The sequence below is a fragment of the Lepus europaeus genome, chromosome 8, assembly GCF_033115175.1.
Source record: "Lepus europaeus isolate LE1 chromosome 8, mLepTim1.pri, whole genome shotgun sequence".
Lineage (NCBI taxonomy): Eukaryota > Metazoa > Chordata > Mammalia > Lagomorpha > Leporidae > Lepus > Lepus europaeus.
The window spans coordinates 11147477-11170511 of NC_084834.1; the positions used below are offsets into that span (position 1 = coordinate 11147477).

General features: G+C 43.8%; 2 protein-coding genes across 3 annotated transcripts in view; both read right to left on the reverse strand.

The window, feature by feature from the left end:
- The window catches only part of LOC133765832 (probable ATP-dependent RNA helicase DDX60), a 74286-nt gene extending 59805 nt beyond the window's left edge, over nt 1-14481 (reverse strand). Inside the window, exons 1-6 of one of the 2 annotated variants that reach the window (XM_062199370.1) lie at nt 14405-14481; nt 7314-7391; nt 6873-7036; nt 3149-3304; nt 1531-1680; nt 251-370 (exon numbers count right to left, since the gene is read on the reverse strand). In XM_062199370.1, the coding sequence (XP_062055354.1) occupies nt 251-370; nt 1531-1680; nt 3149-3304; nt 6873-7036; nt 7314-7347 (624 nt within the window). In that variant the 5' untranslated portion in view covers nt 7348-7391; nt 14405-14481. Of the gene's footprint in view, nt 1-250; nt 371-1530; nt 1681-3148; nt 3305-6408; nt 6425-6872; nt 7037-7313; nt 7392-14404 lie in introns of those variants that run through there. The other variant, XM_062199371.1, reaches the window with a different exon arrangement.
- On the reverse strand, nt 8573-10825 carry LOC133765451 (la-related protein 1B-like). The gene has a single exon (XM_062199007.1). The coding sequence runs from the start codon at nt 10823-10825 to the stop codon at nt 8603-8605; it is 2223 nt and encodes a 740-aa protein (XP_062054991.1). The 3' UTR covers nt 8573-8602.
- Nucleotides 14482-23035: the final 8554 nt, after the last annotated feature.

The following is a 23035-nucleotide window of genomic DNA, read 5'->3' on the forward strand; positions in this document are numbered from 1 at the left end:
ATTTCAGAAAAGTAACGCATTCTCTTTATGTAACATTTATGTAATGTAAATATGTAATAATTAATACTGAATTAAAATATCATCAGTGATCAAATTCTTAGATAAGAAAAATTATACAAACTATCTAGTCCAATATAAATACATCTATCAGGGTAGCTGTGGGTTTCATGTTACCCCATTAAAACCCCACCGTGTCTCCCAGAGAGCCACATTCACACTACGACTCATCACGTGGACGGCTGTGACATACCTGACAGTTCAAGGTGTCATGGCGGTAATCCCTTGTGAAAACTCCACACACCACTGAGCCTTTCGGCAGTGCTTTAGTAAACAAATTGTAGACAGTTCCCACCACTTGGTTAACCAGAGCCTGGAGTCACAAAAGACAGAGTGAGCGGCTACTCAGTAAATTATCAACAACGCTGAAAAAACTGGTTCAAGTAAACCCACGTCTGGAACCACTGATACGCAACAATGCAGTACCGAACTGGTAACAGTTCTGTCCTAATAAGGCAATACCTCACAGCAAATCCTTCCACCGATTCCATTTAAGTTTTCTAAATGTTACACAATGCAATGCAGTGCCTGTTGATGGGACAGCCAGCAACAAAAACACAAACAGTGGTTCCTCGTCCCATCAATGTAATATGTGCTGACACAGGTAAAATCAGACGGTGCCTGTATTTTACAATGCTGCACAGTAATGGGTACAGCGCTGAAGCTCACTAAACTTCCACGTCCTCATCAGTGAAGGATGTGGCTTGTGGGACACAGGGCCCCTCCCCACACTGGCTTCCTCGCAGTGCAGCCGTAAGCCTGGGAATTAAGTATTTTGCTAGGGAAAGTGAGAGGAAGAAGTGTACCCCAAAACCCCTTTCAAGACAAAAAGAACATATTTTATTTCAGCAAGAGCCATTTAACTCTACTTTACCCAGGCTGCTGCAAAGGAAGAGACCCACGGCCCCTGTAAGAATCCAGGGCTCTTCCATCAGGCACCTGCCCAACCGCAGAGCTGGTAAAACAGGGGAGAAGCGCCTCTCTCTCTCTCTCTCTCTCTCTCACTCCCTCTCTCTCTCTCCGTCTCTCTCGCTCTCTCTCTCTCATGAACTTGTCTGTCCTCTCTTAAGTACACAAGCCTGGCACCAACACCAAATGGTTCCCATTGACAAGACTCAGAAGTGTCCAGCCCTGTCTTTCACAAGTGCTGGCCCTAGGGAGATTTATGAGAGAACACGAATAAACAAATGCTTGTGAATGGCACCATTTACGCATCATTATTCATGCCCAGACAGTACACTGGATGCTTGGTGTGCCTCGTCTCAGGTCATGCTCGGAACAACAGCATAAAGTAAGTGGTGCTGGGTCTCCTTGCAGGTGGAAAACATGCCAGGAAACTGGCCAAGGTCACACAGCACATGAGCACCCAAGTCCACGACTGTGTGACACTGGAGGCTGGGCACTACCAGGTGGGACACACAGCTACAGCAGAGGAACATCCCTAGAACAGCGCAGTGTCGCAGGGCACGATACCTTTGTGGGTGCAATGTACACGACCACTCCATCATCACTCTCCTGTAGGACTTTCCCCATGCAGTAGTAGGAGGCGTAGGTTTTCCCTGATGAGGTTGGAGCAACAATCACAGCCGACTCATTGTTATCTATGACATCCAGGAGTTCCCTCTGAAGGGCAAAAAAAATCACCTTTCATTGGAAAATGCACCTTTACTGTCCATTTTTAAGTTAGCTTCAACTAGCTCTTAGACTAGTGTTTACAGTTCTGAGACCTGCTAGTGCTCAAGATGGCAGGAATCACCACTTCCGGCTATGTGCAAATAACCCAAATCACTGGAGACAGGAAAGTCCTTACTTAAACTTAGATGAAAAACCCTCTAATACAGCAGAGGACAGTGCCACGGGTCTGTAGCCTGGCTCTTGGAGTTCTTTTTAGTTCATAGATTAGGGAAACCTCATGCTGATACAGAATTACCAAAACCTGCTGCTCTTTTTATTTGCATGTTTCATTAATTACAGTCAGTGAATGATTAAGGTGTAGAAAGGCAGTTTTTCAAAAAATGTATGCAAATACATAATAGGATCCGTGACATATCATGATGTATTATGAGTGACTCTGTGGTTGAACAATTGGACAACCCAAAAGCAACACTACTTTAAAAAAAAAAAAAAAACAGTATATTTTTGCTAATTATACATCAGATACCTATTTTGTTACATGAATTAAGTGGCTGCACAGAATTGGAGTGTGTAGTTGGGTTCTTGTTTGTTTTGTTTTTGCTTTTGTTTTTTTTATTTGAGGGGCAGAGACACAGATAGACAAAGACAGGTCCCATCTGCTGGTTCACTCCCCAAATGCCTAGAAACTGGGAACTCAATCCAGGTCTCCCCTGTGCATGGCAGGATCCCAATCACTTGAGCTTTCACTGCTGCCTCCTAGCGTGCATTAGCAAGAGCTGGAGTCAGGAGCTGCATGTGACACCCAAGCACTATGGTTTGAGACGCGGTGTCCTGACCAATGGCTTCACAACCAGGTCAAACTGCTGCTTCTCAATGCATTGCTTCCCACACTCCATTTAAGAGAACCAGTGTATCTGTCACTCAACTGACTCTTCACTGCATTGCTTTATCTCTTGGGCCAAGACACGATTTACTTTTCTTGTCATTAAGTCGCTTTCTAGAACAATAGGCATTTTCTTTTTTTTTTTTTTTTTGACAGGCAGAGTGGACAGTGAGAGAGAGACAGAGAGGAAAGTCTTCCTTTTGCCGTTGGTTCACCCTCCAATGGCCGCCGCGGTAGCGCGCTGCGGCTGGCGCACCGCGCTGATCCGATGGCAGGAGCCAGGTGTTTCTCCTGGTCTCCCATGGGGTGCAGGGCCCAAGCACCTGGGCCATCCTCCACTGCACTCCCTGGCCACAGCAGAGAGCTGGCCTGGAAGAGGGGCAACCGGGACAGGATCGGTGCCCCGACCGGGACTAGAACCCGGTGTGCCGGCGCCGCAAGGCGGAGGATTAGCCTGTTGAGCCACGGCGCCAGCCAGGCATTTTCAAAATTTGTCGCACACAATGAGCTCTGAACACACAGTTTACCAAAGAGTCTTTGCCTTTCCATATGATAGATCTTTTAGAGAAATACCTGCCACGTGTCTGGTATAAAATGATGCAGCCGGGGATCTGGATCACTTCTTTCTTCTCGAAACAAGTAAGGGCCCATGTGCGTTAACTGAAACCGAGCTGCTCCCATGTGAACTGAGTATTTATAAATATCCTTCTCAGCACCTGACTCCTTCTCCTAAAACAAGTATGGTGCATTAGACCTTTGTACGACTTTACAGTTCTTAACCTGGGCGTGCAGAAATCATTCCCAATCCTGTTGTAGTTTGCTTTGCCTCAATGAGATTATTGTTTCATGTTCTTTCAATAAGCTGCAAATCTTAAAACTGGATAACCCAATGTTGGAGTTACCAGAGGGTAAAAGTGCCACTCAACTTAATATATCATTACAATGGCACAGGGAACACTGAGGCTATATTCATTATAATTTTTTAAAATATTTTTATGGCAAGATCATTTTCCATGGCATATAAGTAAAAGACAATATGAAATTGATCTTTTGTTACAAATTAGTAAAATCTTTGATAACTGTTCCACAATTATTACACACACACTCATGCACACATATACACACACTAAAACTGTATTTCCTTTAAGGAATTTTTTTTCTGACCTTAAAAAGGCATCTTTGGTAAAAATAAATATCTCTGTAAAGATCTATATAATAAGTACCTATCATCTTACAAGTCAAACTGTTTTACTAAGAGAATTCCACCCAGTGGGTCAACAGCTCTTACTACAGGGCCTCAACATCACAGGAAATTCACGTGCTTAGCTGAGCCTCCATTCTTGGAGTTCTGACAAAACTGGATTATGATCATATTAGCCATGCATGGAAAACATAAAACTTCTGTGCCAAAGTGTTCTGGTTGTCAATCAACACCAAGACATGTTTGGATACAATGATGGCTTGGAGCAGAGAAGACTTCATTTAAAAATTGCCAAAAACATTAATTGAAAATGTTTAAAAACAAGCTTTTTAAAATTTATTTACTTTCTCATTTAAGAAATTAAAAAGTAATAGCAGTTTTGGTTATGCAATGTTTAAGCAAATATCCTATTTCAAATCTACAGCTGTTGGAAATAGCTAGATTCCTGTTCTGATCATCACCATCAAGGTTTTTTTTGTTTTATTTTTTTAGAGAGAGAGTTGCTTTCCTAGCGCTTATAGGTCCCCAAGTCTCTTAAAGAAGTGAGGAACAGCTCTCCTCCCTTCAGACAAACCCTACACCTGTGCAACATAAGGTAGGAATAGAATAACCAAAGGAAGAGATTCGTGCGACAGACTCATAATTTCCACTCTTGATGCTCACATCCTGCATTAAGATAATTCTCTCCAATGAAATTAGTTTCTCTATCCTCATGGCTTCAAAGGCCTTGTTAAGTATGTCAGTCTTCCGGATAGAAGACTTATTAGATGGGATAGCTAAATTTTGTCTGTGGCACTTGGAGAATAGAGATGTAGGGCTCCTTCCATGTTTGCGTGATAGGAAACCTGACCTCAAACCCTTAGTGAATCTACAGAATCACCAAAGACTGGTTGAAAGTATTCCTGAGATGAGCAGAGCAAGATACACCAAGGAAGGGGTCACAGGCCCTGCTGAGATTCCCAGCAAGGCTAACCTAGCAAAGACGGGGGTCCCAATGAAGCCTAAGGAAAGTCAGAAAGCCTAAAATGGGGAGATTTGGCACAGGAAGTGGAGAGCTACCTATGTCTCCTCTTTTTGGCTTCTCACCCTGAGCTGGTATCTTTTCCCACATCCTTATATTTCTCTACTTACAGAAATATCTCCACTCTAAGACCATGCAGTACCCCAAGCATGTCTTCATAATTTCTAAATATACTATTTTGAAGGCATTACTTGAAGATTTTTTTTTAAAAGATTTATTTATTTATTTATTTATTTGAAAGACAGACTTAGAGAGAAAGGCAGAAGTAGAGACAGAGAGGTGTTCCTTCCGCTGGTTCACTCCCCAACTGGGCACAACGGCCAGAGCTGTGCTTATCCGAAGCCAGGACCCAGGAGCTTGGGCCATCTTCCATTGCTTTCCCAGGCCATAGCAGAGAGCTGGATTGAAAGTGGAGCAGCCGGGTCTTGAACCAGTGCCCGTATGGGATGCTGGCACTGCAGGTGGTGGCTTAACCCTCTATACCACAGCACTGGCCCCTTGAAGAGATATTTTGATCTACAATTTTTCTCTGGGGCCAGCATTGTGGCTCAAGGGGTTAATCACCCACCGGCAAGGTCAGCATCCATATTCCAGTCCCATCTCTCTGCTAATGCACCTGGGAAGGCAGCATTCAGGAATCTGTGATCCACATTGGAAACCAGAATAGAGTTCCTGGCTCCTGGCTTCACCTTAGCCCAGGCCTAGCTTTACAACTATTATGGGAGTGAATCAGTGTATGGAAGATTTATTCTCTTCTAAAAGTTAACTAAATATAAGGCATGACAAGAACTATGACCAAAAAGTGTGCCACTTCTATGAAATTTGCACACAAATTTTTGAAACAATGAACATATGAATAAAATACAAACAAAAAAATTCAGATAATGACATATGTGAAAGAGTTATCTGTAACCCCAGTTCTTTGCAGCTCAATTCACAATAGCCAAGCTACAAAATCAACCCAGATGTCCAACAACTGATGACTAGATAAAGAAATTATGGTTTATATACACTATGGAGTACTACTCAGTGATAAAAAAAAATGAAATCTTGTCTTTTGCAACAAAATGGATGCAACTGGAAACCATTACACTTAGTGAAGTAAGCCAGTCCCAAAAAGACAGATACCATATGTTTTTCCTGATCTGTAGTAACTAATAGAGTACTTAAAATGTAATGTATTGGAATTAAATTGACATTTTGAGATTTTTTACAAAATTTACAGCCCTGTCTCTACTGTTAAGGGACAGTGTTTTTTTTTTTTTGTTTGTTTGTTTGTTTGTTTTTTCCTTCATACTATTTGTTGAACTATTTAGTGTAGCAGGTTTAATCTTAGGAGTTTAAAGTAAACTGAAAATATATCATTGTAAAAGTTGAGAGTGGGAACATGAAAGGGAGGAGGAAGAACAGTTGGAGCATGGGTGGGAAGGAGGGTATGGTATCACTATGTTCCTAAATCTGTATATGTGAAATACACAAAATTTGTATACCTTAAAATTTAAAAAAAAAAAAAAAGGAGAGAAATAAGGACATGTCTTAGTGGCTTCCTGGGTAGGGAGAAGAGTGGAAGAAAGGCTACACAATACTGGATGTTCTCCAGTGAAGACTCACCACAGCGTTGCATTCATCTGGCACAGGCACAGGGAAAAGCAGCAGCCCGGCTATGAGCTGAGGGGATGAACTACTGAAAACAGCTGCCGCAAAACTCTGCAGCAAACGCAGTTCTCTGCACTCAACACAATCCACTTGGAAATAGTAACAGAGGTAACTAGGGACCCGACGCGTATAGCCCTGGTGTCCTGGGTAAGATGGGAAGTCAGCTGTGTGGATAAATATGTTTCCTAGAAAAATACACAGTCATAGACATTAGACCTGTGTCTATACAGTACAATGCATGGTTAACTGAACTATTAGCTTAATCTAATGTATACTGATTCTCAATATATTCAGAATATACAGTTCTGGTGACAGGTATTGATTCTCAATATATCCCATAAAATATTTCACAGACACACACAAACGCACACACACACACACTCACAATAATGTCAAGTAATATCTTCCGTGGCATTTACCTGAGGACATAACGTGTGTGCCAAGTTGTCAAAACCGATATATTTTAGATATTTGGCTAATTTTTGCCTGTGTGTTTTCTGTAACAACTCTGAGTATTTCTCGTGCAGTATGTGAATCCTCTTCATCATCTGAATTACCACATTTATATCTTTGGATTCTGCTTCTGTTGAAGTAAAACAATTGCACGACCTAAGTGAAGCAAGAGAGTGATAACAACCTGCACTCTACCCCAGCGCTGACTTAATTTTAAGATTTTAAAGAAAGCATATTCACATGAACCACTCACAATAATCAAAGAACTCCTAACTCCTAGTTCTGCATGACAATTAAAAGTGTGGGCTCTTAGATTCTAAAAGTGCTGCTAGACTTAGCAAGCAAAAAACAGGATGCCTGCTTTGACAAAAACTACAGGGCACATATTCACAAAATTCATCACATACCTGAAATGCAAATTAATGCACCTGTTTCTGACATAGAACCATGGCAAAGTACTTCTCTCAGCCTTGTTTTCTTTCTCTCTGTAATGGAGATATTAAGCACAGGGCTCACCTCACATGGCTATTATCAAGATTAAACAAAATAATCTACATAAAATGATACAATAATTTTCTTTTTTTGTGATATATGCTATTCAAAAGCATGGTACAAGTTTAATGAACAGGGTCAGTACAATTATAAACTATTATTAGAAATTTATAGCTCTTTCCAAAAGTGTTATGGAAGATACTATTTATAGAATCTAAATATCACAAATAAAATAACATGCTTAAACAAGGAAAGACTTCTAACTGAAAAACTTTATAAAAACATACTTTCTTTCCCATGGCAGAATGGGCAGCAAACTGCTCAGGCTTAAAATCAGCTAACAAGCAGTCATAGCCTGACTTAGGTTCTGCAAAAAGATGCAGGGCTAAAGAAAGGAAGAGGCAGAAAGCAGTAATGGAAACCGCAGAAAGAAAGAAATTAAGGGCCAAGGAGAACACCTGTTGTTGATAAGAATCCCATGGATAGGCAGCTCCTCTATTCAACCAGTACATGGCCACACTTTACTTCTATTTCTGACCATGATACCTTTTCTATTTAGCATAGAATGTCATAACTTTCCCCCATTATTCTATCCCCAAAACAAATACTTTTTAGGCTTTTTTGATAACCCCAATGATAGAGGAAAAGAAATGCCTTTTTTATCCCTACCTGTATCATTATAACTCACATCAAATGAATGTAGTTAGCCAATAAACTACTGTCTCCTTCTTATATTTTCTATTAATAACTAGGATACAGGTCAGAATCTGGTGTAAACTACAAGATAAAAAGTTAGAATAAGGTTTCACACAGCACCCCTAGCAACATGGTAATGCTACACAAGGAAAGAATGTCTATGAACATTTCTACTTGAGAGAGATCAACATGAACTAAAGAGAGCTGGGGGTAACAAAAGTAATCCCTCTCTAAAACCACTGGCTCAGACAGCTGGGGTTACAGTCAGATAAGGAGTATATAAATTAAGCTTGTCCATAATTTCATTTTTATTCCTTCATACGAGAAAGGGCCTTCTTACTATTTTCACCCGAAAAAAGCAAGGGTTTTTAGTCAGTATCAGGGTTTTTTTTGTTTTTGCTTTTGTAATTTTAGTATTCATTAGTTATTTTCACAAAATCATTCCTCAACTTCTGACTATCAAATACAGTGAAGAATTTTTCCAATTAAATATAAATTATACTTACATTCAAAATTTCATAAAATAAACCTTGTTAAGTTTAAAGAAAAATAAGCAACCATATATAATAAAATGAAGCATTGGCAGAGAGATGCTGGCCATAATAATTACCTTTAAGGCTGTGTGTTTATTTTCATCTTCTTGCATCCACAGATCCTGCTCATAATAATATAAGCCATCATTGATAACTTTAGCAAGTTCAGATGTAATTTTTGCCCAAGACATATGGTTGCCTGTTAGATCTCCTCCAGGATGTTTTCTCATGTAAGGTGGTGTCTGAGTTATGATCAAAATCTTATTTAAATCCAGGTCATCAATTTCATAATCTGAATCATTATCAGACCAATCACCAAATGTGTTTTTTTGTCCTTCTATTTGCTCAATCTCTTCATCAAATAAAAAATCAAGTTCTGCTTGTTCTTGTTCTTCAGGAGGATATAGTCGATTTGATGCCTCTTCTGTTACAAATACTGATTCCTTCAATTTCACTGGGGGTGGACGATGTCTCTTTTTTACTTCTATCCAAGGTTCTGAGTCCAAGTCAGGCAAACTTGTAGACAAACCTCTAGACATTGCTTGAAGATTACTTGTTTCAGTATTTTTCTTTGGACTCAATGGACTTCCCATTCTTGGAGAATTTGGGGCAGACTCTGTATGTGAGCAAAAGGCTTGGCCTGGTACGAACTCTGGACAATCAATCAGTTGAGAGAAGTCTGTCCGTGGCACATTACGTGGAGGAGGGCCTGGAATTGGCCATTTTTCTGGTTCTATCTTTTTTCTCATTTTCTCATCCACAATTTCTACTTCTGTGCTATCCTTCAATGCCTCTAAGATGAGATTAAGGTTTGTGGTGAGAGCCTGAACTCTGTGAAAACCAGCAATCAGGGAAATAGGCAAGAAACCTTGTTCATCCATTTTTCGCCAAAGAAAAAAGTCCCGTTCTAGATTTTCTATACTGAAGTAATACTCAATTTGACGCTTAATATACTCTTTAAGCAACGCTTCCTCCACAGGATACACCTGTACGCCTGTACCATCATCATAGTAATACATCATACTGGTATTAAGATCTGTCTGAAATGGTTGATCAGTCCCTTCACCATGTTCTCGATAACCATACGAAAAATCAAAGTTCAGTCGAGGATTTCCTCTTCCCCGTCCTCTTCCCCGTCCTCGTCCTCTTCCTCGGCCTCTAAAGGAACCTCGGATATTACCACCCTCACTTCTCACGCTGGACACTTCATCTTGGTCTTCTCTTTTTTCTCTATCTCGCCTCCAACTTCGTGTGTCATTTCTTCTATTGGTATGTGCTGATTTATTTGTTTCAGGTTGACATCTTGAGCTGTTCCGGGAACCAGGTCTTTCTTGACTGTCTGGTCTTACATCATCCAAGTGGAGAGGTACCCACTTGTGCTTATTAGCTCTTTTTCGTTGATTACTTGATTGAGCCTCATCTTCACTGACGTTTTCACCAGGGCCATCTAATTCTATTTCCCGGTTTTCTTTACTCTCATTGTTACTTTTCTTCTCAGTCTTCTCTTCTTTTTCCTTTCTAGTCTGCAGCTTCTTATTCCCTTGACTGATGACACTCTGACATCCAGTGTTCACTAATTCACTTGGCGTTGGCCAGTTTGCCATATCGCTGAAATCACTAGGCTTATTGGGTTTCTTTGTCTTGAGTTTTCCAGCTTTTATAGTTTTTGGGGAACTGAGCTCTGCCTCCAGCGTCTCCGGCGGGGGCGGCGGCGGGCCCGTCCCGGCGGGGGACAGGTGCTGGGGAGGCTTTTTGGTCCAGGGGTTTTCCTTAGGCGGCGGCGGCGGCAGTGGCGGCGGCGGCAGCAGCTTTTCCTCGGGGCCGGCCGCTGCCGCCTCAGCTCGGGCGTCCTCGGCCGGCGGCCCCCGCAGCGGCGGCGGTGGCAGCGGCTCCCCGCCGAAGGGGCCCCCGGGCCCGCGCGCCTTGTGCGCCAGGTGCAGGGACAGGGGCCTCACGGGCACGGCCGCCTGGGGCACGCTGTGTCCCAGCACCGGCACCGGAGACGGCTCTCCCCGCGCCCCCGCGCTGGTGCCGGCCGCGGCCCTCTCCTCCCTCGCCGCCTCCTTCCCGTCTCGAGCCGGCGGGGGCGGCTGCTCGGCCTGCCGGCTTGCCGCGGCCAACCGCGACTCCCGCTCTGCGGCCGCCGCGGGCGGCTCCTCCCGAGGGTGAACGGCGGGCACCGGGGCGCGAGCAGACATCGTCCCCTTGCCCCAGCCACCCCAGCCGGGGGGGGGGGGGGGGGCCCGGGGCCAGGGAGCCCGGGTGCCCGTCGCTCCGCCGGGGCACCGACTAGCGCCGGCCTGGGGCACAGAACCCGAGAGCCCGGCCTCCGTCGCCGCCACCGCCGCCCGCCGAGGCCGCGCAGCGCCCGGCGTGCCGGCCCGCGTCGAACGGACCGCTAACCGACCGCCGGCCCAGCCCTCGTCGGCGGCGCACGCCCAGAGCCAGCTAACACGCGCCGGGCGCCGCAGCCGGGAGTCGCGAGCCCTCACCTGGCGCGGGCCGCTGCGGAGGAGCCGGCGGCCAGGCCGCAGGACCTTTAGCGGCCGATACAATAATTTTCTAAGAACATGACCATTCTATACTCTTTTATTACTCTTCTAATAATTACGTTTCTGTGACCACAATTAAGAGATAAATATTTTTTATCTTATCTCCAATCAAAATTGCTCATTCTCTGGCCTTCAGCCACAACATTGTGGTTATATCCCAATTTATTACTTATTCAATTTGTGCATATAGAGTGAAGTAGACTTTTCATTAAAAATGTTGCTGTGTCACTGATATTCAGGCACATAATTGGTTCTCCTAGAACCTTACGTATTATATCAACATAGGAAGCCTACCCCAAAGAATTATGAGAATTTAACAATTTTGTGTGTGTGTGTGTGTGTATGGTATTTGACCAATGGCTGGCTATGAAGAACTGTCTGCTGCATAGACTTTTGAATTGACTCTTTCCACCAATGCCTTTCACACACAAACAACTGTGGATCCAACAAGAGGAAATCCTTCTAATTTCTAAGACTTCAAAAGAGTTCCATAATCGCAGAAGAATCAATGCCAGCTCTTTTGCTGTCCTTATTAATCTCTGATTTCAAGAAACTTCTAAAATTGATGCCCTTATATACCTGGTTTTAGACAGCATTCTTTCCATAATTTGAAACAGGCATCCAATCCAACCATTTCTGCAATAAATTTTACAGATTTAACAGCACATATCTGGAGAAAATCTTCTAGTCTTTTGATTCCAGAGTGAAGATTCTCTTTAATTTCTTTTTCAATAGAGAGAGAGACAAATTATTCCATCTCTCTTCCTCCTTTCTCTCTAGTTTAGCTAGTTGTCTCTTTTGAATTTCTTCAATAAGTTTTTCTGCATTTTTCTTCTAAAAATAGAAATAAAATTAAATAAACATAAAAGCAATTGTTTCCAGATTAATTTTTGTATTTGGAAGGAAATATTTAATATCTCAGACTAGCATTCAGAGCACTTAAGGATATCAAATTGGACCTTTGGTGTCGCAAAGAATTAAATGTAAATATCTTTTTTTATGCACAAAGATGGTAATTGGCTATTCCCTTTCTCTATCTTCTCAGCTGTTAATCCCTCAGCCCATTATACTAAAAGCCAGTGTTTTGGCAGTCCAAAATGTGCTGAGTCTAAGAAACACCCAACAAAGGTCCAATTAGGATAAGTATCTTTTATATGACCAGGCCAACTGGTTCAATTACAAAAACTCCCTGGGGTGTGACACATTGCACTGTATAGAAATCAAATACAACTCTTGTGCAGTGGTAGCCAAGAGAACAGGATATGATGAAAGCAGTTATGAATAGACAAAAATCAGATCTAAAATTGCAATAGCTGGAATACTGCTTGCAATGGGAAATGCCACCATGGCCATTCTCTGGCTAACTCTCTTGTGTAGTTCTCAGGGCTCATCTTTACTTAGCCCAGCCTTCCACCCCCAGTATGGAAATACAGGCCATCTAAGAACATCTGAGCACTAGCAAATGATACGAGCTCCCTCCTGAGGGGAGTGCACACCCTATGCAAGAGGAGAAAGTATGCTTGCAGAGTATGGTCTACAGGATAACAGCCCGATGACTGCACTTCTTTAAGCACCAAAATGAGCACTAAGAAAGTCTTTTTAGCAAATACAGAGGGGGCTTCAAAAATGCACCAAAATGTATATTATTTTAAAAAATGCTTGGATTTCAAAATTTTTGCACTGAAATAGGTATCTAATTTTATTTGAACATAAACTTTTCAATATCTATTAATTTAAACTTTATTTGAAAGGCAGAAAGATAGACAGATGAAGAGAGATCTCCCATCTGCTGGTCCACTCCCCAAATGCCCACAACAGTCAAGGCTGGGCTGGGCTGGGGTCTTCTATTTGAGGGGCATGGACCCCAGTGTTTGAGTCGTCACCTGCTGCCTCCCAGGGTGTGTGCTATCAGGAAGCTGGATGAGGAGCAGAGCAGCCAGAACTTGAACCAAGCACTCCAATACGGGATGCAGGCATCCCAAGCAGCAACTTAAGTACTGTGCCAAAGGTCCACTCTCTCACGAACTTTCTGAAATACCCTCATCATAGGTTTTAGCAGTCAATAAGCAAAATAATAACAACAATGGCAAGTAGTAAAGGATATCAAACAGAAAGTCACAGGGGAAGAAACACAAATAGACTAATACTCATATCACTGGTATTTGAATTTGCAATCAAAATCCCTTGTGGAGATGATGTTAAACAAAAAAGCAAGCACACTCACAGAAAGATACTGGGTATCTCTGTGGTTGAACAGAAAAGAGCACCAGGGTTATAACAGTAAAATAATGCACACATATTAAAGATTAAAAAGGAAACATAGAAAAATAAACATGGACTATTATGCAAATATTAAAGGGAAAGTTTAGTTTTCACTCATTGCAATAAAACGTTTTAGAAAGCACACTGTTTAATGGGAAAAAAGTATAAAGCCTTATATAAACTGTAAAACTGTGCATGTTAGTAAGTGGGTATAGACTGGAAGTATGTGGAAGGATGTTCACCAAAGTTAATAGGACCAGGTCTTTGAAGAAGGTAAAATGTTAGTTATTTTTCACACTTTAAGTACCTTTCTGAATAGTATGAATTTGCTGTGTGTGTGTGTGCTTCATTTTTCTATTAAAGTTGCTTAAAATTTGGGAAATAACATACTATTGTGAATTTATTGTATATTTAATAATATAGAAAGAAGTCAGCTATACTATTAGTAGATATGGAATACATATAGAAAAAATAACAGGCAATATAGGACTGCACAGGTGTATGCCAAAATATTCATACAGCTCTTGTGGGATGTGAGAATATGGATGTTTCTTTTCTTTTCTTTTCCTTACTTGTTTTTCTATATTCCAACAAAGAAATAACTAAACAAATCATCACATTGCCATATTATGGAAGAGTATCCATCCACAAAATTATGTTTCAAAAGATGTTTAATAACACTGGAGAGAAGTGTGACTGAGGGAATTCACTAAAACATTATCAGTGCTCAATTCTGTGACGGTCCCATTAGGATTTTGTTTTCTTTGTTACACTTCCCTTCATTTTCCCAGTGTTATAATTCATGGTTAGTACTTGGGAGTATTTTTTAAAACAATTTTTTTTCTCCAATAACATGAGATTACCAGTGTTGTCATGCTGAGTAAAGTTAACGCAGGTCTCACAGGGTGGGAGTAGAGTCTCAAGACCCCCAGAGCAATGAGTTCCACTAGCCCAAGAACGCACCTGATGTTGTCTTTTCTTCTGACTGGAAGAATTTGCTGGAGATGGCAGCGAGCCCGCTCTTGTAATCCTTACTGATCTGTTACTTCCTACCAAAGATCTTCCAAACACATGATAAAAATGATACAGTTTCTGTGTATCTCTTCTTTCTTTGGCATCTTTGGATTTAGCTGAGGGAAATAAAGTTATTAAAATATCATGACTCTACTGTTTATATATAAAGGTTGCATCCATAGAGCATTCATGAGAAAGGCTTTGACAAATTCCTTGAGAAACTCATAATATTCTAATTAGAAGCTATTACTATTATATATTATAGAGATCTATATCTATTATATATTATAGAGATTGAGATGTGGAAATGTAAAGTAAAATTATTGAACCATATTTAAATATCATGAGATGATCCAAATTAACATCTGTTATTGGGGCTGGCATTGTGACTCAGAGAGTTAATCCACTGCTTGTAACACCAGCATCCCATATGAGCACCCGTGCAAGTTCTGGCAGTTCCACTTCTGATCCAGCTTCCTGCTAATACACCTGGGAAGGCAGCTGAAGACAGTCCAAGTACTTGGGCCCCTGCTACCCATGTGGGAGATCCTGGTGGAGTTGCAGGCTCCTGGCTTTGGCCTGCCCCAGCCCAGCAGTTGTGGCCACTCACAGAAAAAAAACAGCAGATGGAAGATCTCTCTCTCTCTCTCTCTCTCTCTCTCTCTCTCTCTCCCTCCCTCCCTCCCTCTCTGTAACTCTGCTTTCAAATAAATAAAACACATCTTTTTAAAAATCACATCGGTTATTTACTTATTCATTTTATTACAACTACTAAGCATTATGGGTGCATCCCATAGAGTAAGTTGAGGGTGAGATATGACCTGCTCATCCTACAGCGCGTCAAAGCCACAAAACACCTGCTCTTGGACATGGTTGCTATCTCTGGACACAGGATCAAAAACGAAGCACATGAGCACTGCATGAACTTGGAAACAGAGTTTCTGAAAACTATACCCAAATTTGGCCAGAAACATTTGGCTACAACCACTCAGATTCTTGTTCTAGGAGAGAATGGACTCTGGAAACAAGATGTCACCAGTTCCCAGACCACTCTAAGCCTGCGGCAGCACTGAACTCAAAGGCATTTATAGCTGGCAACACCCATGGCCTCAAGGTGAGTGTCAGCAACTCACCCATCCACACCTACTACATACACCACGTCCTGAAGAAAATCAGAGGCCTGAGCAGGTGTTCTCGCCAGCTTTTATCATTAGAACAAAATCCCTGAGAAAACTAACTTCAGGGGGCCAGTGCTGTGTCGCAGTGGGTAAAGCCTCTGCCTGCAGGGCCGGCATCCCATATGGGCACCGGTTCGAGTCCCAGATGTTCCACTTCTGATCCGGCTCTCTGCTACGGCCTGGGAAAGCAGCAGAAAATGGCTCAAGTCCTCGGGCCTCTGCACCCACGTGGGAGACCTGGAAGAAGCTCCTGGCTCCTGGCTTCAGATAGGTGCCACTCCGGCCGTTGCAGCCAATTGGGGAGTGAACCAGCGGATGGAAGACCCTCTCTCTCTCTCTCTCTCTCTCTCTCTAACTCTGCCTTTAAAATAAATAAATAAACCTTTAAAAAGAAAACTAACTGCAGGAAGAAAAAAGGTTTACTCTGCATCAAGCCCAGCATTGGGCAGCCCCATGGTTCAGGCCGTGCTGACGGTCAAGGCAGGGCACAGAGTTCAGGCGGAGGAAGGGTTGCACAGCAGCTGAGCCAGGAAGCTACAGAGCAACGGGGGTCCAACTGGGCTCCAACAACCAAGCCCCGCTGAGAACCCCCTTCGGAAGGCAGCCCCACGCCCTCAACATCATCACTGCACTAAGCTGGCACGTCTAGTTCAAACCACAGCTCCACTCTCACGTCAACTTCCCCGACTGCTCTGAGGCCGTTCCCGGGACTGCTCCGCGAGAACTGAACGGAAGATGCCAGAAGCCAAGAACACAGTTCAAGATGCTCAAGGCCCCGACGGGCCACCCACCCACAGAGCGCACGACGAAGGTGGAAGCAAAAATCCTTCCCCTTAAACACGTCAACCTGAGCGCCGGGCTCACCGGGGCAGACGTTTAAGCAGCCTCCCCTTGCTCTTCGGTTCTGGGAAAGACGAAACCCCTACCTCCTCAGGATCCCGACTTGCCTGACGTCACTGGGACTCTCGGGCCGCTTCGGTCACCAGCCTTTGCCACTTCCGGTCACAGCCCTTCCCACTTCCGGTCACAGCCCCTCTCACTTCCGGTCAAAGCCCTTCCCACTTCCGGTCACAGCCCTTCCCACTTCCGGCAGGACTCTCCGCATGGTTCCAGTTTGGCTAGAGTCGTGTCCCGTCCTCCAGGCGGACACCTGGACACCTCCCTCCCTGCCTTTTGCTCCCGACTGTACCACTCCCTAGAATTTTCAGTAAGGACCTCTCTCATGGCTGCTCTCATCCCGCCTCTCCCTCTGCCCTAGGAGTGCTACAAGAGCAAGTCCAGAGCCCAGCACAGAGCCAAGGACAGGGACAGGGCACGCCTGAATTCAGACACTGAATAAATCCAGATTGGCAACACCAGTCAGGCTGCTAGTGTCCACGCCCTGGTCTTTTTCTCTGTATATATCTGTGTATACATACCTCTATCCATTTTCTTCACCAGTTTGAAATCCAAGAAGACAAGTCTAAAAACTATATTGGTCCATGATACTTTACCACCCAAAATAATTCTTGGGTGATTTAAATATTTTTTTATTAATGAATACAATTATGAACTTTTATAACAAGTAATAAATACAATTATTAACTTTGGCAATTACAACACTATGTGCCTGATTAATATAAACACCAGGTCCTGTGAAACAATACAGTGGGGTTTTTATGCAAACCAGCAAAGAACAAAAGGAATTTCAATAATAACATAATAAAGTAACTTGTAACAATCTAAGAAAATTAGAAAGCTAGACACAATGACTTGGCTGCACACAATGACTTTTTTCCCCCTCAATGGATTTATGAGAATTTTTCATCCTACAGAAACTAGCTTTTTCCCATTTCTGTACCTGCAAGCCACTGGAAGTGCATACAGTGGTAGAGAGAGAGGAGACTATAAGTGAGACGTCACTATCCTCAGATGAGTAATTTTGTCCCTTCTGCACATGATGCTCGTTTAAACAAGAAAACTGCTGGAAACATTCCCTAGTATGAATTATACTCACCACTATCGCTGTTTCTTGTCCTTTCAAAATCATCACTTAGAGGTCGAGAGGAATGCCAATGTATGAGCTCATCAAACTCTCTCTTCTTAGAAAGCCAGGTGATAGCTGGGTCATCACTGCGGTGGGAGGGAGGGAGTATAATTTATAAAACACGTGTGTAGGTCAGTGTTCAATTAAGACCCCACTTGAGATGCTTGTATCCCATACCCAGGCACCTTGGTTTGTGTCCCAGGTCCCATTCTGATTGCAATTTCCTGCTAACCCACAATGGAAGGCAGCTGATGATGGGTCAAGTATACTTGGATATCTGCAACCATGTGGGAGACCTGGATTGGATTCCAGACGCCTTACTTCCACCTGGCCAACCCCTGGTGTTGCAGGCATTTGGGGGGGGGGGGGGGTGAATTACCAGAAGGAAGACCTCTCTCTCTCTCTCTTTCTCTTTCTCTTTCTCTCTTTCTCTCTGTGTGTGTCTCCCTCTCCAACTTTCAAATAAATAAATAAATCTTTTTTAAAAAAGCAGCTTTTTATTTGTGTGTATTTGTGTAATATTTCAAACATAGAGAAAATATTAGAGAATAAATGATAACCATGAATCTACCATGCATTCATTCCAAAGACATCCATTAAGTCCTAATTATATGCCAGAAACTCTTATGGATGCTGAGAACATATCAGCGTACAAATTAGAATAAAAATCTCTTCAATGATTGTTTATTTATTTATTTTATTTGAAAGGCAGAGGGACAGACAGTGTGCTCACCACTGGTTACTCCCTACTGGCTGGGGCTGGCAGGGCTAAAGCTGGGAGCCAGGAATTTAATCCAGCCTCCCATATGGGTATCAGGAATTCAGCTACCTGAACCATCACTGCTGTCTTCCAGGGTGCACGGAAACATGGCACTGGAATTGGGAACAGAGCCAGGAAGTGAATCTAGGTGCTCCTAGAAGCACAGGAGCACGTTAAACACTAGGCCAGACACTGAGCCCTTTACAGAGTTCATATATTCACAGAGACTTGCAGACAATAAAGAAATGCAAAGGTAAAATACACACTATGGTAGATGGTACATGATACGGATTAAAAATCACACAGAGAGACAGAGGAGGAGGAGGAGGAGGTGCCACTTAAAGCAGAGTGGTGAAGAATGCCTGGCTGAGAAGCTATGGGAGCAGAGGGTACAAAGTTGTCTGGCTCAGAACATTGGCAACCAACAGAACTGCAGGCAGAAAGGCTGTGAAGGGGCCAATGCTGTGGCGCAGGGCCAGCATCCCATATGGGTGCCGGTTCAAGTCCTGGCTGCTCCACTTCCGATCCAGCTCTCTGCTGTGGCCTGGGAGAGCAGTGGAGGATGGCCCGGGTGCTTGGGCCCCCGTGCCTGCATGGGAGACCCGTGGGAGGCTCCTGGCTCCTGCCTCCAAATCAGCTCAGCTCTGGCTGTTGCAGTCATTTGGGAGGTGAACCATCAGATGGAGGGTCTCTCTCTCTCTCTCTCTCTCCCTCTCTTTCTCTCTGGCTCTACCTCTCTGTGACTCTTTCATATAAATAAAATAAATCTTTAAAAAAGAAGAAAAGAAAGAAAGGCTGTGAGCTGGGAGAGCTATTGTGTACAAGAAACAGCCGGGAGGCCAGCCTGGAGGAGTACTCAGAGGAGGACAGATTAGGCTCAAATGAGGTTAAGGGGGCAGGGAGAGTAAGACAGAGGACAGAGCAGAAGACCCTGGAGTCCTTTCCATCTGAGGGAGTCAGTCTCCTTAGTAGGTTTGAGCAGGGAGAAACAAACTGATCTCTCCCTGCAGCGGATGTTTGGACACCACTGTGAAGGAGATCACTCAGGGTGATGGGGGGTTGATTGCACAGTACAGGGTGAGCAAGGAAGGCCAGGCTCTAGAAGCATCTTGCAGGAACAGGAACAGATTTGGCTGTGAGATTAGATGAGAAACAGAAAGGGAAGTCAAGGGCATCGCCAAGGATGATGAGAAAAACATGGGAAGAGAAGAGAGAATGATGGAGACGCACGGAGAGACCTCCAGGTGCCTGTGAGAGCAGACAGTGGGTGTTAGCATTGCACACAGTGAGTTTACAGGGCCCAGGAGACAGCAACTGAGAGCAGATTCAAGATACTAGTCATGGGGTCACGCCATGGGGCAGCGGGTAAAGCTGCTGCCTGCAGTGCAGGCATCCCATAATGGCACCAGTTCGAGACCCAGCTGATCCACTTCCGACCCAGCTCTCTGCTATGGTCTGGGAAAGCAGTGGAAGATGGCCCAAGTCCTTGGGCCCCTGCACCTGCATGGGAGACCAGGAAGAAGCACCTGGCTCCTGGCTTTGGATCGGTGTAGCTCTGGCCATAGCGGCCATTTGGAGAGTGAACCAATGGAAGGAAGACCTTTCTCTCTGTCTCTCTCTCATTGTCTAACTCTATCTGTCAAATAAATAAAGAAAAAATAAACCACTGTAGATATATTTGAAGCCCCCTATATATTTCTCAGAAATTCTATTTTTCTCTTTTTTTATGTTTATGTCTTTTTTTTTTTTTGCCTTGAAAGACAGACAGAATCAGAGAGAGAGAGACAGAGACAAGAGACAGAGATAGAGAACAATCTTCTATCCACTGGTTTGCTCCTCAAATGCCCACACAGCCAGGGCTGGGACAGGCCAAAGCAAGGAGCCAGAACTCCATCCAGGTCTCCCAAGTGGGTGGAAGGGACTCATGGACCTTAACCATCATCTGCGGTCCCCCAGCATGCACATTAGCGGGAAGCAGGATTGGAAGTGGAGTGGCCGACCCTTGAACCAGGCACTCCGACTGCAGGCATCCCAAGTGGTGAGTTAAGCTGCTGCATCAAAGACGACTCCTCATTCTCTGTTCTAAAAAGCAGCTTCTTCCTTATATGTGTATCATGCCCATGCATGACATAAATGTGCATACACCATTACAAGTAGCGTGCCCATAAATGAGAGTCACAACATTCTCTAGCTTACTTAGTTGCATAAGCAGTGTGGTTTGGAAATTCACCCACGTGGAGGTGTGCATGGCTGTGTGTATATGTATGCGTATGCAGTTATTTATTTGTACTGTGGAGTACTGCATTGTAAGAATATCCCACTACTGGGGCAGGCATTTAGCCCAGCGGTTAAAACACCCACATTGGAAATACCCGGATTCGATTCCTGGCTCCAGCTCCTGACTCTGGCTTCCTGTTAATGCAGACGCTGGGTGGGCAGCAGCCCCAGTCCAAACCCAGTTATTGCAGGTATCTGGGGAGTGAATCAATAAATCAATAGAGGAGAGGTGTGTGTGTGTGTGTGTATCTTTCTCTGTGTGTCTGTGTCCGCCTCTCAATAAATATTTTTTTAAATTTATATTCTGTTCCACAATATTCTTTTCCTTGTCCTACAGATGGCTTGCATCTATACAAACAATCCTGCAGTGGCACTGATGCAAACTACCCTCACTCAAACATCAGTTTCTCCAGGGACGCTGCAGGTTGCAGACAAAGCACATCTTGAACCTGTGTAGCTTTTACTGGTTCTGTTTCTGCCACCAGCGTGCCCACCGCCTCAGACCTCTGGCCTTACTTAGTCATAAATTTTATCAAAATGAAGAGTGTTGAATAGGGCCTCTCTGTAGCTTTAATTTTCATTTATTAGATGAATAAACCACAAGGACCTTTAGATATCTTTTTACAGTTTTACAGGCCATTCCCCACTAGCTTCTCTATTAATGATCTATTCCTCCCTATTCCTCTTTCTCTACTGTCATTCCTGTCTTTCTCATGAGTTCTAGGACATCTTCATCCTAAATCTTTTGTGCTAACCCTGTGATGCTTATATACCTTCTAAATGACTTCCAAAATCTGTTTTGTTATTATTGATTTTTTTTTTGACAGGCAGAGTGGACAGTGAGAGAGAGAGAGAGACAGAGAGAAAGGTCTTCCTTTTGCCGTTGGTTCACCCTCCAATGGCCGCCGCGGTAGCGCGCTGCGGCCGGCGCACCGCGCTGATCCAATGGCAGGAGCCAGGTGCTTATCCTGGTCTCCCATGGGGTGCAGGGCCCAAGCACCTGGGCCATCCTCCACTGCACTCCCTGGCCACAGCAGAGAGCTGGCCTGGAAGAGGGGCAACCGGGACAGGATCGGTGCCCCGACCGGGACTAGAACCTGGTGTGCCGGCGCCGCAAGGCGGAGGATTAGCCTGTTGAGCCACGGCGCCGGCCTGTTATTATTGATTTTTATAATGTCAAATGTATCATTGTTTTCCTAATGACTTGGAGTTTTATACTGTCTTTGAAGGCCGTGACATCTCTACTCTGGCACCATAAAGATATTTCCCTGTATTGTCTTCTGAAAATGTGACTGTTGTCTTTCACATTTAGATCTGTGACCACCAGGATTTGACTTATGGCATGGTGTGATGTACAGAGAGACTTTGATTTTTTTTAAATATAGATATTTTAAAACATACAATTTGCAAAGTAATTTGCTACTTTCACAAGGATTTGCTTTATCCTGTCTGCCATATATACATTTACATTTGGAATTTTTTCTGCTTCCTTTGTTATCTCTTCGGTTTGGCTAATTTTTCAACCAATTATCCTCTTACTTTTGGGCTTTTAATACACTTAACTGCTGTCTCAAGAACACCATCCCCACTTCTATAACACGGAAACCTATGCCTCCAATGTGACACTGACAATTTTAGCAAATAAAGGTGTGGAGCACAGATAAGCAACCTTACTTTAGTGTTAACTCCAATAATCCTGGCCAGCGCTGTGGCATAGCAGGTAAAACTGCCATCTGCAGCACTGGCATCCCATAAGGGCGCCAGTTCCAGTCCCAGCTGCTCCACTTCTGATCCAGCTCTCTGCTGTGGCCTGGGAAAGCAGTGGAAGATGGCCCAAGTGCTTGGGCCCCTGTACCTGCGTGGGAGACCTGGAAGAAGCTCCTGGCTCGTGGCTTCAGATCGGCACAATTCCACCCATTGCAGCCATCTGGGGAGGGAACCAGCAGATGGAAGACCTCTCCTCTCTCTCTCTCTCTTCCCCTCTGCCTCTGCCTCTCTGTAACTCTGCCTTTCAATTGAATAAATTAATTTAAAATAACTCCAATAACCTTCTCTGCTGAATCAGCTTGTCACAGGCAAAGAGGGAACCAAGCGCCACCAGCCCCTCCCCCAGGACCTCACCTACTCCCCAAATCCCTCCCCTTTTGTGCTGCGGCTAAGATAACCAAAATCACAATCATCACAGAACTGATGCCCGGAACCTATGACTGCTGACCATACCCACAACCAGTTACAATGACATCACTGCTGACACTTCACTCCCTCCACGCACCTGACACCAGACTCTTCCAAGACTTCCTAAAAAGGCAAGTAAATGGGAGGTGCCCAAATACCAACTC

Coding starts and splice junctions, on each gene's coding strand:
- LOC133765451 (XM_062199007.1), bottom strand. CDS start 10,825: ATGTCTGCTCGCGCCCCGGTGCCCGCCGTTCACCCTCGGGAGGAGCCG.